At 43.0% G+C, this 16,772-nt stretch overlaps 1 protein-coding gene across 2 annotated transcripts in view; it reads right to left on the reverse strand.

The window, feature by feature from the left end:
* The window catches only part of OTOP1 (otopetrin 1), a 176,195-nt gene extending 167,013 nt beyond the window's left edge, over positions 1-9,182 (reverse strand). The window contains exons 1-2 of one of the 2 annotated variants that reach the window (XM_085643336.1): positions 9,022-9,182; positions 8,039-8,441 (exon numbers count right to left, since the gene is read on the reverse strand). In XM_085643336.1, the coding sequence (XP_085499462.1) occupies positions 8,039-8,441; positions 9,022-9,096 (478 nt within the window). In that variant the 5' untranslated portion in view covers positions 9,097-9,182. Of the gene's footprint in view, positions 1-8,038; positions 8,442-8,773; positions 8,888-9,021 lie in introns of those variants that run through there. The other variant, XM_085643337.1, reaches the window with a different exon arrangement.
* Positions 9,183-16,772: the final 7,590 nt, after the last annotated feature.

The following is a 16,772-nucleotide window of genomic DNA, read 5'->3' on the forward strand; positions in this document are numbered from 1 at the left end:
AAAATGTATATTTGCCTATGCTGTTGGAAAATGGCCATCTCTGAAGGGTCAACCCAAACATTTTGCCTTCCTCCTCCCCTTTTTATGACCTCACTTTTATTGGCTTTAGGACTTTGAGCACTTCACCACTGGTAACCAGTACTAAAGTGCATGTGTTCTCTCCTCTAAACATGGTAAAATTGGCTTCTACACAATTGGCATATTTAATTTACTCATACGTCCCTATTAAAGTGCACTATATGGGTCCGGGGCCCATAAATTAAATTCTGCTAGTGTGCCCGCAGCCCTGCTTGAGGCACCCACTTAAGTAGCCCTTAAAAAATGTTGCAGGCCTGCCACTGAAGTAAAACTGCATACAGAGGCTTTGGTGTATGCAGCTTTACTGCCATGTCGATTTGGCATTTAAAAAACCCTGCCAAGCCTTAAACTCCCCTTTTATTAAACATAGGTCACCTCTAAGGTAGTCCCTACATATCCCCTAGGGCAGGGTGGTGTGTAAGTAAAAGATAGGACATGTATTTTTGAATGTGGGGTGTCCTGGAAGTGAAGAACTCATACATTTGTTTTTCACTCCTGTGAGGCCGACTCCTCTAATAGGTTAACATTGGGGATTCCTTATAGCGTTTTCAAGCTGTAATTCCTGATTGAGAAGGAGAAGAGCTGTCATGTTTTATATCATTGGAATGGTAATGAGAAATCCTCTTTACTGGTAAAGTTGAATTTAACATTACTATTTTAGAAATGTCACTTTTAGAACATTGGCATTTCTCTGCTCTTAAAGCTGCGTGTGACTGCAGCCTATCTCCAGTGGAACTAGACTAGGAACCCAAAGCATGGAGCAACCAGGAGCTTGGTGGTCCCCCAGCAGTACAAGCCATTCCTTTTAATCTTAGCTCATGATATCTGTGACAAATTGGGTTGTTGGTTGGGGGGGAGCCCTACACAAGCAACAGCCACTAAATTAACCTGTGCGTAACCCTCTGGTATTAATGGACTTCAGCCTAGTGTGATAAGTCGTCAAGGGTGGGCACTCTCAATGTGTTTGGCAGAATCCTTCTTAAAGGGTCATCCAGCCTCATGCAACTTAGAGAGTTCCAGAATGTCTCTCAGGATAGGGTCTTCTTCCTCTTCAGGCTACAGGTTCTCCCCTGGGGGTTCAGATTCCTTCTGGGAAGTTTTGCGATGGGTTTCCCACACCTCTTGCCCTTCCTTTTGGTTGTGTGAACAATACAATTGCTAGTAGTTAATGAATGGTCATTTGCTGCTCAAGAAAATCCATCCTTGATGGCAGGCAAAACGGCTATGGACCCATTGGGCTATGTTCATTAGTTAAAAGGTAGAGGTAAGTTTGTAGACCTCCTTACTCTGGTGGCAATGATGATTAAGATATGGAGGAAGGAATCGAAAGATACATTTACCCTAGAAACACTGGTATGGGAAATGGAAGCCCTGGCGGACTTGTGAAAGGTAGAAGGCTACCAGAAATGGGACTTGCTGGGCATCTGCAAATGGGCTATATAGACTGTGGAGTGGATGAACACATTTCTGGAACTACAGGAACACTATAAGCTGGTGAGGAGCCAATTTCTACAATACCTAGAGATTACATCCATTTTATCACACTCTATTGGCCCATCTGTAGATCTAGCGGAAGAGAACCCGCTGGAGTTCAGGGTCCAGGGGCCCCCGAATAGATATGCCATATCTCATATTTACACTATGCTACTTAACTATAATCAGCCCCTGCTACATGTTCTCAGAAGGAAATGTGAATGGGACTGGGGTGCAGCCTGCAGATATCCCAGTGAGGTAGTAAATCGAGGTGGATTCCAGCTGATCTGGTTGAAATTGTTCCGTAGAGTTTACTATGCTAAGACCAGGTTATTTCAATGGGCAGGATAGCCACCAACAAATTTTTGAGAGGGTGTGGTGAAAGGGGCATGCTATTGCACACTGTCCTGGAGTTCCCAATGGTCCGGAAGTTCAGGACAAATATGCAGTGTAAACTCTCAGAAGCCACAGGCAAGTCAATAGCACTTATCTCCCAAATGGTTATGTTGGTAATATGGAGAGAATTAAACCCTTCAATGGAACATGTCACTGGTGGTGGCCAAGGAAGATATAATATGTTGCAAGCATACAATATGGACTGGTCTCAACAGGCTGAAGAGCTCATATACAAGGCAAGGTGATACTCTCATAAATTTGCCAAGATATGGGGACAACTGATAGGAGGTCACCTAGTCTAGAGGGACTGCATACACTGCAGAGATCTGCCTCCAAGGGTGTAATGTATAGATGGGAAAATCTAAAGCAGGAACACTAAATGGGTACAAGGGGGAGGTGGGACCTAGCATAAAGCTGATCCAAACAGTTGCCGTTTGTGATTTTGCCAATGACTGTTGACTTATTTGTAAGCCACAACACATGGGTTTGATGTTGAGAGTGAGGTAAAAAGTGCTAACCCTTCTCCCCTTGATTCTTATAGAAAACAACATCAAACATTAGCCTTTTTTCTAAAGAACCCTTAACCAACCTAGTTGATGGCATGCCTCATCATTGGGTTGCCACCTAGGAGGTCGAGTGCCTTCAAGGTGTGCTGCAATGCCTGATTACAGTGGAGCGTGATTTCTTTAGTGACAAAGAGAATTTTGTGAATGTGATATATTAAAACTACCTCCAGGATACCCTTCCTAAGCAGGAGAAATGTAATAGTGAGTTCCTGGGGCAGCATTAAAAACAATAGTGGATGTAACCGAGAAAACTGATCTCACACTTCCAGGAATGGTCTACATGTTTCAGCTAGTTCATGTGTGTAAATTAGCTTTCTTCATGACCAGTGCTGTCAAGGCCAGCAGTGAGCCTGAACAAGTGCAATGAAATGCACACTTCCAAAGGTGTGTATGGACAGGGGTGTATTCGTAACTTACACTTAAAGACATACAACATAGTTTACAACAACCTCAACTATTTACAGTGAATGCAGAGTGTTGGCGTAGTGGGCGTTTTGAGTGTACCAACATCCTCATGCAACTAGCTAGAGGTTTTTCTGCTGCCAGGCACGGCACTCATCCTGAGTTTATAGCCGCATGTGATTGTTTTTTCACATTCACAAAAATGTGAGTGACAAAAATTTCTGTGCGCCTGAATTACTGCAATCCAATCGTATTTCCTAAGCGTGATGATGATCAGTGCTCATGCAAGTCACATGTGCTTCATAGTGAATGCAAGCGTAATTTAAGAGGTTGTACTACACAATCATCCATCAAAGTCTCACAGTCAGGCAAAGAACTGGGAGTCCTAAATATACCAATCACAGTGCTCATAGGCTTTTTACTGGTTGTGTCAGATATGGTTTCGATGAAAATCCTATGTGACCATCTATACTAATTCATCCCTTTATTTACAACGTATCGAGCAAGTGGGGAGAAGTGACACCTACTATAGTTGCGTTAAATGTTATGCAACATGGACCCCAGTGGGAGGTGGTGCCTATTGTCACACTCTGTGGAGAGAAGAATGTCAAAAAATTGGAAAGGCCAGCACATAATCTGTTGATCATCCTGGCTGAATTAGAAGAGCGTTTGGGTCCTTCGAAGGTCCTCCCCCATGCCCACTTACTTCATCAAGGTCTTCTGCCTGCATTTTTACCTGCTGCGGCTCTAAGTAAGATCCTGGCGATGTTGTGGTCCCGGCAGCAGCATTCTAAATAATCATCTCATAGTTCCCGTGACTCAGCATACTTGCGCATAGTAATGTCACAACTTGAGAATGCCTATTTTCATTGGGAACCATTGACAGGCCCCTTTGCTTTGTTAATCTATTGTGAGCATGGAAGTATCATGAAGCCGGCACACCATGTCAATAGTGCCTGTTCAAACATGTGTATAATAGGATGTTGTGTTCCAATGGTTTGTTGTGTTTTCATATTACAAAATACTCAATAGAATAGATTTGAAAAAAGACATGAATGAATAAATCATTTTCTAAGCCTAATGTGCTGCACTGTCGGAGGTCAAGGCTTTTCAGCAGAGGTAGACTGGGTAAGCAAAAGCAGTCCTGGCAAAAATAATCAAACCAGCCCGCTCCCTTCTTCTCCTCGCTCTGTCACTCTTTTTCCATCCATTCTCCTCTCTCTTTTATTCCTCTCTGAGCTCCTTGTCTCCATCTCTCTCCTTCTGTCTCTTGAATCCTCCCTGTGCCAGTGGCGTAACATAAGCCCCGCAGTCCCGCTGTGCGGGGGGCCCAGAGCTCTAATGGGCCCCTCTGGCACTGTGCACGGGCGGGAGCCACTGGCCAGAGGGCCCCCTCTATGTACTTTGCAGGGGAGCCCCCACAAGTTTCGTTGTGTCAGTGCCCGGTGCTTGCTGCACTCATCCTTGAGGAGCTGGGAAAAGGGACAGAGGCACCTGAGGCCTTGGACTGTCAGCTCCGGCCTCCAATGGCCCCATCTCACGGGGGAATACCCGGAGGAATAAAAGCCAGTCCGGCCCTGTGTTTTTTCCAGTTTCTGGTTCAGATCACATTCGGGCCCCTGCCAGTCTCTTTGCCCTCCAGAGACTTTTGACTTGGACATTCAATAGTGCGTAACCCGGGTCAGCGGGCGTGTTTAATTTACACAATAGGGTCTCTGTCAGTGGACTTGTCGCTGGCTCTTGTCTTGTATATTTGAAGGGGGGAGGAGGGGGGGGCACTGTTTACCAATCGACAGAATAAACGGACAAGAGCGAAAAGTTGGAGGGAAAGCCGAGCGGAGTGAAAGCAGCATAGGTCGCAGAGCACGCTTGATATTACATGTCAGGCAGAATAGGTATAATGACTGAGTGACAAGTGGAAATATAAGGCAGCGCCGAACATAATCCCATCCAAATTGCCTCGGAGGGGAGAATAATTACTAGGAGATGTTGCATTGTGTCTCCAAAACAAGCTGGGGCAAGATCGTTTAAATTTACAGAATTCACTTTGATTGTAGGCTCCCAAAGTTTGCATTTTCTGGGCTTGGACAATGTTTGAATGCCCCAGTTTATGATGTCCACGTTATTATAGCCAGGGGCCGGAGAGGCTCGGTACCAGTAGTGCTAGCCGTTAGTAGGTAGCATATGCCAATATTTTACCCATATCTCTATTTTCTTAAACTATTTCCCACGTGTATGACATTCGAATTCACGGCGTGCGAGCCAAACTGTAGCAAAACTTAACAACTCACTGAGCCATCACGCCAGATCAACAGAACACATGAATACTTTGTTTCCGAAATATTAAAATCAGTAACAGCTTTCATAAACTGCGTCAAAACATTTTAGGAGTCATTAAAATATATCACTCAAGTTTATTAATTTATCAAGTTATTTACTTATCCAATAAGTTTGTGGAGTGCTAAATGAAACAGCAGGCGAGCTGCCACAAAACGCACGAGCCAGGTAACATTGTCACAACAGGAAGCAGCTCATCAAACAGCCTGTCACTGTTATAGGTCTGTGGCAATAACTGAGGTAGAAGTTGGTGCAAATAACTTTACCGCTGGATTATAATAGCGGATTTCCAGAGGTGGAAATGTAGGGCAAGAATGTTAATGCATATTTGTTTATTTGCTTTGTGTTCTAGTGATGATGTGCTCTGTTGTTTTAACGCATTTGTGTTCTTGTGCTGCATTACTACATTGTGTTCTGCAAAGGATTTGTTGTAATTAGTTTTCTGTTTTGTTGGTGAGAATGTGTGACAATAATGTTTGTGCATATTCGTTGAGCAGCTTTTTGTTTTGGTGTGAAATGTTCCGGGATTTTTTTCGTGTTGTGTTTTTGTGTTGCATTACTACATTGTATATTTGTGTTACTTTCTGATTTTTATTGTTTTGTGGTGCCCTATTCTTTGTTAGTTGTGTTCTTGTGCTGTTATTGTGTTATGTTCCGTTGTATACTTAAGAGATGCCAACAAATGCTGCTACATGTCCAGCCAAAAGAGGCATTTTACTTTAAAGTTCTAGTGAAAAACTTCCATTTACAACCAAATATCAAAGAACCTACTACTGCTCATAAAATATTTAAGACATCAATCAGCACCTAACTGTGTGGCAAGACCTATTTTAAATGATCAATTCCAGTGCTCACGCACCAGGAGTCGGAGAAAGACAGCTGGCAGGATAAATATATGTATCCTGATGATGAGTAATTGAAAGGTCATTATAGTTAAATGTATATGATAACATTTACTTAGGGTGGGTTTAGAGAGCATTTAAATTAGCATTACAGTTCAGATAATGCAACGCACTTTATTAGCAATATCGATGGATGCTGAAGGCCTTTTTTTAGAGTAGGGCCATTTTAGGACCAATTTATGTTTGGCAATTTAATTTTCTCAGTTTACAAACGTACTTTGTCAAATGAGTGAATGAGAGAGTGAGTATGTGAGTAAGTGAATGTATACATTTTTAAAGTGCTTTCATGAATCAAATATCATCTAGGTGTGATCCAAGGACTTTCCATCAAATTCTGACCAAGAAGATCCCAAATATAAGAAAAAAAACTGTTGACAAGCCCAGCCTAGACCGAAGGTGCAACCCTCAGATGTGTTCACAGAGACGATTTTTTTAAAAAGAGGCATTTTATTCTATCTCCTCCAGAAGGAGCGGGACACAATTGATCGCCAAGAGCTTGGGATTTTATTGGAAATTTGGCCCATAGAGAGAAAATCTCAGGTCTCATCCAGTTCTGCGCTAAGTTCTAGGACCTTTAAGTCTGCTGAACATCTTTACCGTCTGCAAGCAGTTCATGATTTAAGACTGAGAAAAGGTAAATGAGACCTCTTCTAAGATAGTATTATGGACCGAGCAAGGAATATTTAAAGAAATCCTAAATTCCACTGGCAACCCATGGAATTTTTTGCTGGTGACTGTGATTTCTTAATATATGCACAGGTTTTGAGCTATCTGACTGGCAGTATTTTGAACTAAACAAGATTTATTGTTATGTGCCATACTTTGGAACATCTTCTGAAAAAGAAATCCCTTTGAGGTATTAATAAATTTCCTTCTTCCTTGGAGTTCAAAGCAGATGGAAAGTTTGGCATCATCCTATTAGTTGTAAGGACAAGGAGACACTACTACTTTAAAGCTCCTGAGTTTTATGACATATTATCAGGTGTATTTATTTTTCACCCAAAGTGAAAAAGGTGACAGTTCTTTGACAACTGATCTTTTAATCAGCTGGAGTATTGCAAAACAGTTGTGTCAACAAATGAACAATCGATTGATAAGAAAATGTGTGCAAAATGTATCTGCTTGGGTTACCGTCATGGTATTGGAGTCAGCCAGCCGTCAAAATAAAAATGCAGAGATTTGTCAGATTTGTACAGAGCTTTGTTTCCAATTGGCTTCTCTTTCAATAACTAAAACTTGAATATTCTAAGGGAAGGAGTCATCCTGGCTGAGCAGCAGGGAAGGTGATACTAAGGAAAGGGTGCATAGCAACAACTCAAGTCAAAACAACAAAATAACTAGCTTGCTCCTGTGCATTGGTGATATATGCACCATTAACTAGTTTTATGCGATCCTGTGCTCATAAACAGTTAAATAGAAAAAATAAGAACGCAATACGCTATCCTAGTGGAGTTATGCCTTGTAATGTCTGGAATGACTAACAGAATTACTCTGTAGTAATACAATATACATGTTATGCTGGCACTCTGCTTAAGACAATAGTTTTCAGATTCCATTATAGGGGAGAGACACATACAATTTGTACGGCTCACTAACTGATGTTTGGTGCATAGGAGAGTGGTAAATATGAACAAACCCCAAATTTGACCAGAGATGTGTGAGATAATATTACTACACTAAACAAGCGTCATCATAGGTTCTGACATGGCAAAAATACATACAGTCTTAGAAAGTAAGATATAGTAACTAAAGGTTGCCCAGGAAAGAACTATAGCCGGGTTGAGCTACTTTTTAACCCAACACATTGTACCATCCCATCTACCAAATTCCTTGAACATAAAGGCAACATGCATGTCACTTTACCCATTCATTGAATTTACTCACATCTCAACCATCGTGCTCCGGCGTGGGTGTCTTTCTCCTTGGTCTGCCGTCGCTGGCAGTAGCTCCTGAAAACATACCACAGCATCCAGATGAGTTGTATCAGCATGAGCGTAATGAGGTAGGCCAGCAGGTCCCTCTCACTGATCCCCATGGCATGGATCGCCCACGCAAACATAAGCAGAATGCCGGCCAGAAAGATATTGAAGCCATACTGGCTGCTTAGAATCTCAGAGTTTTTCTGTGGGCAGGTTTCAGGTGCATCGAAGTGAGGTATCCGTTCAAGCCGCTTAACCCTCGGGCTGGAAGGCGAAATGGACTCGGTCATAGATTGTGTGTCCACCGACAAGACGTCGAGCCGATTGTCCTCACCCATGCCGGCGAAGCTTTTGTTTAGGCTGAAGTTCTGAAATAAATGAGACAGAAGTAGTCAAAAGAGAAGTTCTCAGAAAGACAACATGGAATAGGATTTAAATTGTCCTACAAACAAAAAACATTAGAAGAAGTCCAAGTAAGATAATGGTGTTCCATAGTTGAGTTCGTTTTAGGTCATGTAGCATTCATTTTGAAAAAAAGTAACGTTTCAAACTGTAATTCTAGTATGTTAGTGATAAGAAAAAATGTATTCCATCACTAAAAACACTATATAAACAGAAATTGAGGAATTATAAAAATAATGGAGATGTAGTAAAACAATAATTATACTAAAAGGAGTTTGTACTACAGAAGATTGTTCACCTTGAACAATAAGAGCCCGCCTAGACAGCGAGAGTGCCCGTAACTGGAACTCTTCAAGCAAAACGGTTCAGCTATTCAAGCTCTAGCATTTTTAAAGTAATTGCTGAGTGATCCCTTATATAGCCGATCAGCAAAATAAAAACGTCAACCGCATCCTGTCTGCAGGGAGGCAGGATTTCAAAGGCAACACACCTACCAACCTAGTAGAAGAAATCGCCCATCTTTCACTGCAGCTTAAGCCGACATACCTGGGGTTTCCTGAGTGGCACGACCAACCCACCGAGCGGCAGTCCTCTGTCTGAGGAGGCGAGCAGCCTACACATCAGGTCGTCTGACAAAGAAAGCCTCGAGTCACCCAGCTCCGTGCAGAAAGGGTGTACTTTATTCAGCAGGGAGAGAGGAGCCGAGACAAAAGGTCTATTCTCTCCAGGGTTTCTCACAGTCTGCGTTTAAAGTTCAGAGCCACGGAAACCCCTTTGAAAGGAAGGTTCGGAGTCACCACAGGCTCTTAATCCCAACAACGTAAGCACTCTGCGAGCCGGACCGAGTGCACGACAACACTTGTGTATGTTTCACGCCAGGAGGGATAAAGCGACTTTCCAGCTCAAATCCTTAAAAACTCTACGATGTCAGTGGGGATCAGCGGAGCCGGGGTGATGTTGCATTAAGTGTCGGGGGTTCAAGGACAGCACGGCCAGTGCGCCTTCTCTCTCTGTGGCCACCTGTGTCCCCAACCCGACCGCCCGCATGCACCACTCTGGTGTATTAACTCAGAATTACTTTAGAGGTGCGCATGCCTACAGAAAGTAGCTTCTTTCCTAATAAAAGCTACACTTAGTCCTGAAAGTACGTGTTCGGACAACAACTAAAATTTCAGGTAACCTCACCTCTCTTCCCTCTCTCTTCCTACCTGGCCTATCTCCTATCATCTATCCTTCTATCTATCTTTTCATTTCTTTCCTTTTTCAAACCACACGATCAACAGGGGTAACCCTAACCCTCTATGGAAGGCACATACCAGTCAATTCGCACTATCTACGGGTTCCTTTCACCGTAAACCATAGTATTGACTAGAACTGCCTGTTATGTTACCCCCACCGGAGCTTGTTTTTTTTCTCTTTGTGTCTTTATAATATCTGTATCTTACTCATGTAAAACCTAAGAAATAAAAAAAAAAACGACAAGTATCGGGCTCCTGGATTTAAATGATGTAATGCAATTAAACCTGGAATCAGCGCATACGTCTTCATTGAGGAAATAACATATGAACAGAGGTGTGGGTGAGTGTGACACGTATATGTTAATTGTCCAAAGGTCTGATTTTGTAAAAGAACTACTACTTCTCATATACCTGTACATTTCAACATCTCATATACCTGTACATTTCAACAGTCTTTGCTTTTGCCATTCCTTTTGCCTCTGTCTCCCTTCCTTTCTGTGCCTCTGCCTACCAGGCACTGTATCTCTTTGTCTCTGTCTCTCTTCTGTTGTCTCTCTGTGTTTCTACCCCAACTCTTTTTATTGTCATGTGTTCTTTCTTTTACTCTATCTCCATTTTCATAATATTCTCTGTTTCTCTCTGTGCAATTTACCTCTCTCTTTCACTTTCTCTCCTTCACTAGTCTTCCTTATTCTTGTCCCTTCTTCTCATTGACTCCCTCCTTCTACATTCTCTCTTTTTTTTCACAGCCACGCTCTCTCTCTATACTTAATTTTCACTCTCTGATTCACTTAGGGCCTGATTCCAAGTTTGGCGGTTCATTGGACCGCCGAACCTGTGGTGGCGGTGCGACCACCACCACACTGCAGGACCACTCGCAGTATTACAACTGCGGACGATGGATCACCACAGGACTGCTGCGACTGCCTAGGATCCAGGGTCCCACGACGTTCACGCAGCTGTCAGAGGCAGAAGTATGCTGGTGGTGCCGCAGCGGCACAGCCAAGCATATTTTGAGTTACCTCACCACCACCCTTTTCCTGGCTGTGAACCCTCCATGAAAAGGGAAGCGGTGCGGAGAGCCTCCTTCTGCCTCTGGGCCCAGGAGCTGCATGTGGTGGGGGCACATTTAGTGCCCCAGTGGATTTGCACCCCCAGTTCCTGCAAAGTGTGGCATGTATACCACATCATGCAGGAAGATGCTGTCAGTGCTCTAGGAGCGGCAGTCTGCATGTTAGGCTCATCTACGAGCCTAACGGACATCCACCGTCAAACCACCGCACGACCGCCCGCCAGACCAGGATTGAAGTCCTAATCTGGCAGGCGGTCACAACACGAGTTTGTCGGTCCTATAGCAGACAGCGCATTGCACCATCTGATTTAGGACGGCCAAACTCATAATCGGCCACTTACTCTCTTTCTAGAGGGGGACGAGCTAGCAAATTAACAGGGTGAGCCTACAAAGAGCCGAGCCAAGTGTCTGACTTGGCTCTAAAACTCCTAACACAAGCAGTGCCATCAGCATATTTGGCATTTAAATTGGGCAATTCTTGTTATTTACAAATGTGATAAAAGTGTTAAAAGTGTGTATTTTAAAATGCAAAAATGCAAGAAGATGAAGAATAGTGGTGAGGGTAGAGTGTAATAAAGAAAGACAAAACGAAACACAGAAGTGTAACTCAAATCAAAAAGGAAAACAAATCTTCTCCTGGAAGAAGGGGCCAAGAGAGGTGCAGATATAAATGTAAAACTGTCTCGAGGTTAACCCACAATTTAAATTTTTTGTCAACCTCTGGCAGGATTAAAACCAACGGTATGGGGTATTCAGGGAAGGTAACGACCCTTCTATCCCCACTGCAAAAACCAACATGTTTCTGCCAGCTTTTTTTGCGCCCAACCGGGTCACTCTGGCATTCGTCAGGGTGTTGGTCCCTATTTACTGGTCTGTACCCCTAATCGGGTATTCTTTACCTTTTTACTTTGTATATTTGGGTTTTGCCCCAACGTCACTCTGTCTGGAGATTTCCAAGAAGATACACAATTCTACAACAAGAAAAAACAAAAGAGGGAAAACCCTCCATGATTTCCAGACTCGTAGTTTTTCTCATTAGCCTTTTCTCTTATTGAATTTCCCATGCGTCTATTTAAGTAATTTATATCCCTCATTGCAGCCTGTTCATTCAACATACAACATGAATTTCCTTCAGTGGCAGCTGAAACAGCAGTTCCAGATGCAGAGACAGAAGGGATAAAGTCTTTGTGTCCTTAAGACTTCAGAACAGGAGGCAAGCTCAGTTTCAAGCCACTGCCCCTGTCCCGCCCCTGTCATCCAAAAGCCAGACTTGCAATACACAGAACTAGCAGAGGCATACTGGATGGTTAGGCAAGAAAACTCCCCATTCTGTCCTATTGGAAGGAATAGCCTTGCAATAGCGAAAAACGAAATTGGCAGTATTTCACTATCAGGACATGCCACACACATCAGGGCATGTCCTACCTTTCACATACAATGCACCCTGCCCACAGGGGTACCTTGGGCCTACCTTAGGGGTGACTAATATGTAGAATAGGGAAGGTTTAGGGACTGGCAAGTGGGTGCACTTGCCAACTTGACATGGCAGCCCCAGACTGCACACAGGCTCTGCAATGGCAGGCCAGAGTTACATTTTAAAGACTGCTTCTGTGGGTGGCACAATCAGTGCTGCAGTCCACTAGCAGCATTTCATTTACAGGCCCTGGGCACAGTCAGTACACTATACTAGGGTCTGACAAGTAAATCAAATAGCTAATATTGGGAACACTAATCCATAACAACAATTTACACAAGTGAATCAGAATCAGAATAAGCTTTATTCGGAAAGTTAATTTCTATCCATAAAAGCATGTACAATTTAACAGAACGTCTTAAACATTTAAAAACAAGTAGTTTAAAAAATATATATTTACACACCATATGCCAACATAAACTCATTTACAAGGCTCTAATTAATATTAATACAGAATATAGCAGCAAATAAACACAAAAGGACAGCATATCATTTTAGTAGTTAGAGAATTAAAATGATGAGTGGGCAACGACGATGATAAAAATACAAAACATTAATCCCATACTTAGCATTCATTTTCCTGGGACAATATGATTAGATTACAGCTTTGGTACAAAAGAAAGAAACAAGCACCCCCTACTGCATTATTATGATGCTTAGGGGGATAAATCCAAAACAACGTTTGGTTTTGTTTGTGTAACGTTCTACTTTTGTCCTTGTCACAATGGTCCTGCATCAATATTATTTTGACATTTGATCAAACTTTTTTAAAAAACAATAATATTGTAATTTACGCAATCATTATCGAGACATTGGAGTGCCAGAAATGCTGGTGGCATTGGCGGATACCCCAAATTTTGAGTATTGGTTTTATCCATTTCCTTCTCAAATCCTCATAAAATTTACAGAATAAAATTACGTGGATAGTTGATTGCGTGGAGACAGAATCACATGGGCAGTGTGGTAGTTCATTTGACCAATTATTAGTAGTTGGAAATGTCACCAGCCTATGAAAAATGTTCAATCGAAAGCGAGTGAGAACAAATCGATCGTATCTTCTATCGGATTTGTATAGGTACGGTTGCATGCCAAATGAAGATGATATCATAAGATTTTGGCAGACAGACGGTTTTGTGGCTTCACTCGCAAATCTCAGGCTCTCCATGTGATACATACAGCGTTTCTTAAAATCTTTCCTTGAGATAGGTAACATGGAAGGGGGATTATTAAAATATTCAGGGTTGCCAATGTCTATCATAAAATCCTTCACATATTTGATCCATTTTATGTCGAGACAATGGTCCAATTTAAGGGTGTCAAGTAGGACTGCCTGGTTAAGGCGGTTTGACTCAGACTTCCAAATGCGATGCCAGAGAATTGGGGGTTGTATTTTTATAATATCCGTAATATATGAAACTCGCAACTCAGCATGGCAAACGTAGGTGGACGTAGAAGCCGGAACCGCCAATAAGTATCTAAGGAAAGCATTTTCCACTTTTTGCAATTCGGAAACATTCCGATGGCCCCATATCCCTGCCCCATATGTTGCCACACTTGTACATTTTGCCTTGTATATTTTTATCAGTTCCAGGGGCGGTCTTCTTCCTAATTTTTGGGCAAAATTAACAAGGGCGGTTGTGGCTCTAACAAAAAGAAGTTTTCTTGTTGCAATTGCTTGGCCCCATAGACCCTTGTCATCTATGAGGATTCCTAGATACGAGTAAGTCGATGTATTAGCCAATCTGCTTCCATTTAAATAAACATCTTTACTCTTTTTGCTGCCTTTCAAGTGAGCACATGCACTTTGGCACTGAACAGCAGTGGCAACGTGCCCAAAGCATCTAGACCAGCAAAAATGGAGTCCAACACACAGCAAACACAGGAAGCAAATGCAAAAAATAGAAGGGAGACCCACGCCAATGGTGCCAGGTCTACCATACAGTATTTGCTAGGATCTTAAAAGATGGTCAAGCAGAGAAGGTAGAATGCAGCACTGTTGGCATGTGGTATGTTAGTAGGTGTAGGTAGGGACCTACTGCAAGTAAAAAGGCCACAAGCACAATTTAAGGTCCAGTCAAGCTCTCAATAAATTATTCCCTTGCTTAACCCTTGGTAGCTGGCAACGAGCAGGCAGGCTTAACTTAGGAGCAGGTGCGTATAGCATTTAAAAACATGAATACATTAAATAAGTAAGACACAACACACAATAAAAATCCAACACCAATTTATAAAAATAGGAAATATTGTAATGATTAGAATGACACCAAAATTAGAAAAATTCTATGCAGGAAACTAGAAACATTAATTTTTAAAGAATAAACACTTTCTAGTGGCTAAAAGCCCAAAACACCACTTTGAGACATCTGGTCATGCTTGACTCGGACAAAGTCAAAGTTTCAGGCTTACCACCATGGAGTGCTGGTCGGATACACTTAGCAGTAGGACCCGGTCAAGTTTTTACCTTCTAACGTAGTCACTTTTTTTGAGCTTTTTCTCTCGACGTCTAGCAAGATTCCTTGTCAGGCCACATTAGGGTTCGACGATGGTGGCTTGGGACAGCGCGGATCCTCGAACAACTGCTGGAATTCTCATCTACAATGAAAAGCTCCAGAGCAACAGGGGGAAAACCTGAATCTCAGGCTGAGTCGTAGTTCGACGTTAACGGCTTGACTCTCGTCGACAGGCCGGTCACTTTATGGAGCTTTTTACCAAAATCTCACCAAATTTCTCCAAACCTCTGGATCATCATCCAGAAGGTCCCTTTGGAATTCCAAGGTCTCCACAACACCAATCAAGGTTCCAGAAGCTCTCAGCTGCTCATTGGGATGTTGGGACTAGGTCTCCCATAATACACCTGGCCAAATCCTTCAAAGTCCAGATGAATTTGGTCAGCTGGTTTCCTCTTGCTGGAGATGATGCAGGCGGGCTATTTTTAACCATTCCATTCCTTCACATTCAAAGCAAGGGAAAGTCCTTAGGGCTGTAGTTCCAAAGTGGGCAGCAGCTGCAGTCCTTCAGTTTGGAATTCTCTTGGTGAAGGCCAGGCTTCCAGAAGGGCAGTTCTTCTTCTTGTAGTTTTAGGCAGGGATCTGAGTTGCTGGGCAGCTCTCCCATATTTATCCAGTGTTCTTTTGTGACAAGCAGGGGGTACCCCTTAAAGATGGGGTACAGGGTGCCACCCAGAAGTATGACAGCTTCTTCCAAAGTGTGGCATGTTCTTGCCTCAGAGAGCACACTTCTTTTAAAATCCAAAAGGGAGAAACTCTCACCTGGAGGTTAAGATCTGGCTAAGCCAAACCTAAAGAATCCGGTCCTGTATATGTGTGATACGTGGGGCACTACTCTCCTCAGGTGGTACACCATCCGGTTAAAAGAGTGGGGAAGGAAAACATTCCTTTTTGTTATATAACCCTCACACACTCTAGTAGTGTCGTGCTTCATCATCAGATTCACCCTGACTCATAAAGGTCAGGGTGGGCTCAACCATATATCAGGGAGCACTTAGGAGAAGTAGACCATGGGGCTTAAAGATTAAAAATCCTCCTATAATTCCCGGGTATCTCTTTATTTGTGGAGTTATTGGGGATATTAAAAAAGGGGGGAATAGGGTAATGAGGATATTGTGGTCCTATGACCCTAAAGCCAACATGTTTTAGCCTTAAAAGATGGCCCTGCTGGGTCCTGGGCTTTAGTCAGGGTGATTCAGTATTCCTCCCTGGCATTTTAAGGTTCTGCCTATTTATGAGGATAATGTGCTGGAGACTGCATCTAAATCGGACAGGCATATACTTGCCCTTAGTCCTGTTCTCATCTTCTTTCCGGTGTCCAAACCTTTTGTAATGGAACTCACGCTTCACGAGGGTACACGTGTCATGGGTAGCCTTGTAGTCACACATTCATCAAGGGTCCTACTCCTCTTAATCACCTATTTGGTCCTGCGTCTCCCAGTTCTCTAAGATCTGGCTAAGCCGACCCACTGGTGTGGCTATGCTTCCCTAACACTCTCCTTCCAGCTACTTTGCTAATTCAATTACTGGGGCTCCTGTCTGGCTGGGGGTGCCAGATGTGGGGATGGGCCTGTGTACTGTCCTAACTGTCATTCCCTCGTTGAAGACCAGTTTGGCTAATCTACCCCAATCCTGCATTTTAGGTCGAGCCTGAGTCAGTGTGCATGCTCTGCTCTGGTGACCTGCTGTAGTGTAGTATGGAAGAGAAGCCCACCCACTCTCTGCCCATATTTGTCATTGGCTTCTGTCTTTTTCCTTCGTAAATGCAGGCTTCTGATTCAGTAATCGGTTTTTTAGTCCCTTCTTAGTACCGCTTTTCTTCATTTGTAACCTCCCATGGTTACTGGCCCCTTTACTTCTGTTGTTACACGGTACATATTCATTAGTCTGTAAGCACTATTTTCTTTTTTTCCTACTGCAGGCAGTACGACATGCACGGCCGGGACAACAATTCATGTGTTTTTCTCATTCTCTCCCTTGTTGCTCGACACAGCATGGAAGGCGGG

Source organism: Triturus cristatus, chromosome 2_2, assembly GCF_964204655.1.
Source record: "Triturus cristatus chromosome 2_2, aTriCri1.1, whole genome shotgun sequence".
Lineage (NCBI taxonomy): Eukaryota > Metazoa > Chordata > Amphibia > Caudata > Salamandridae > Triturus > Triturus cristatus.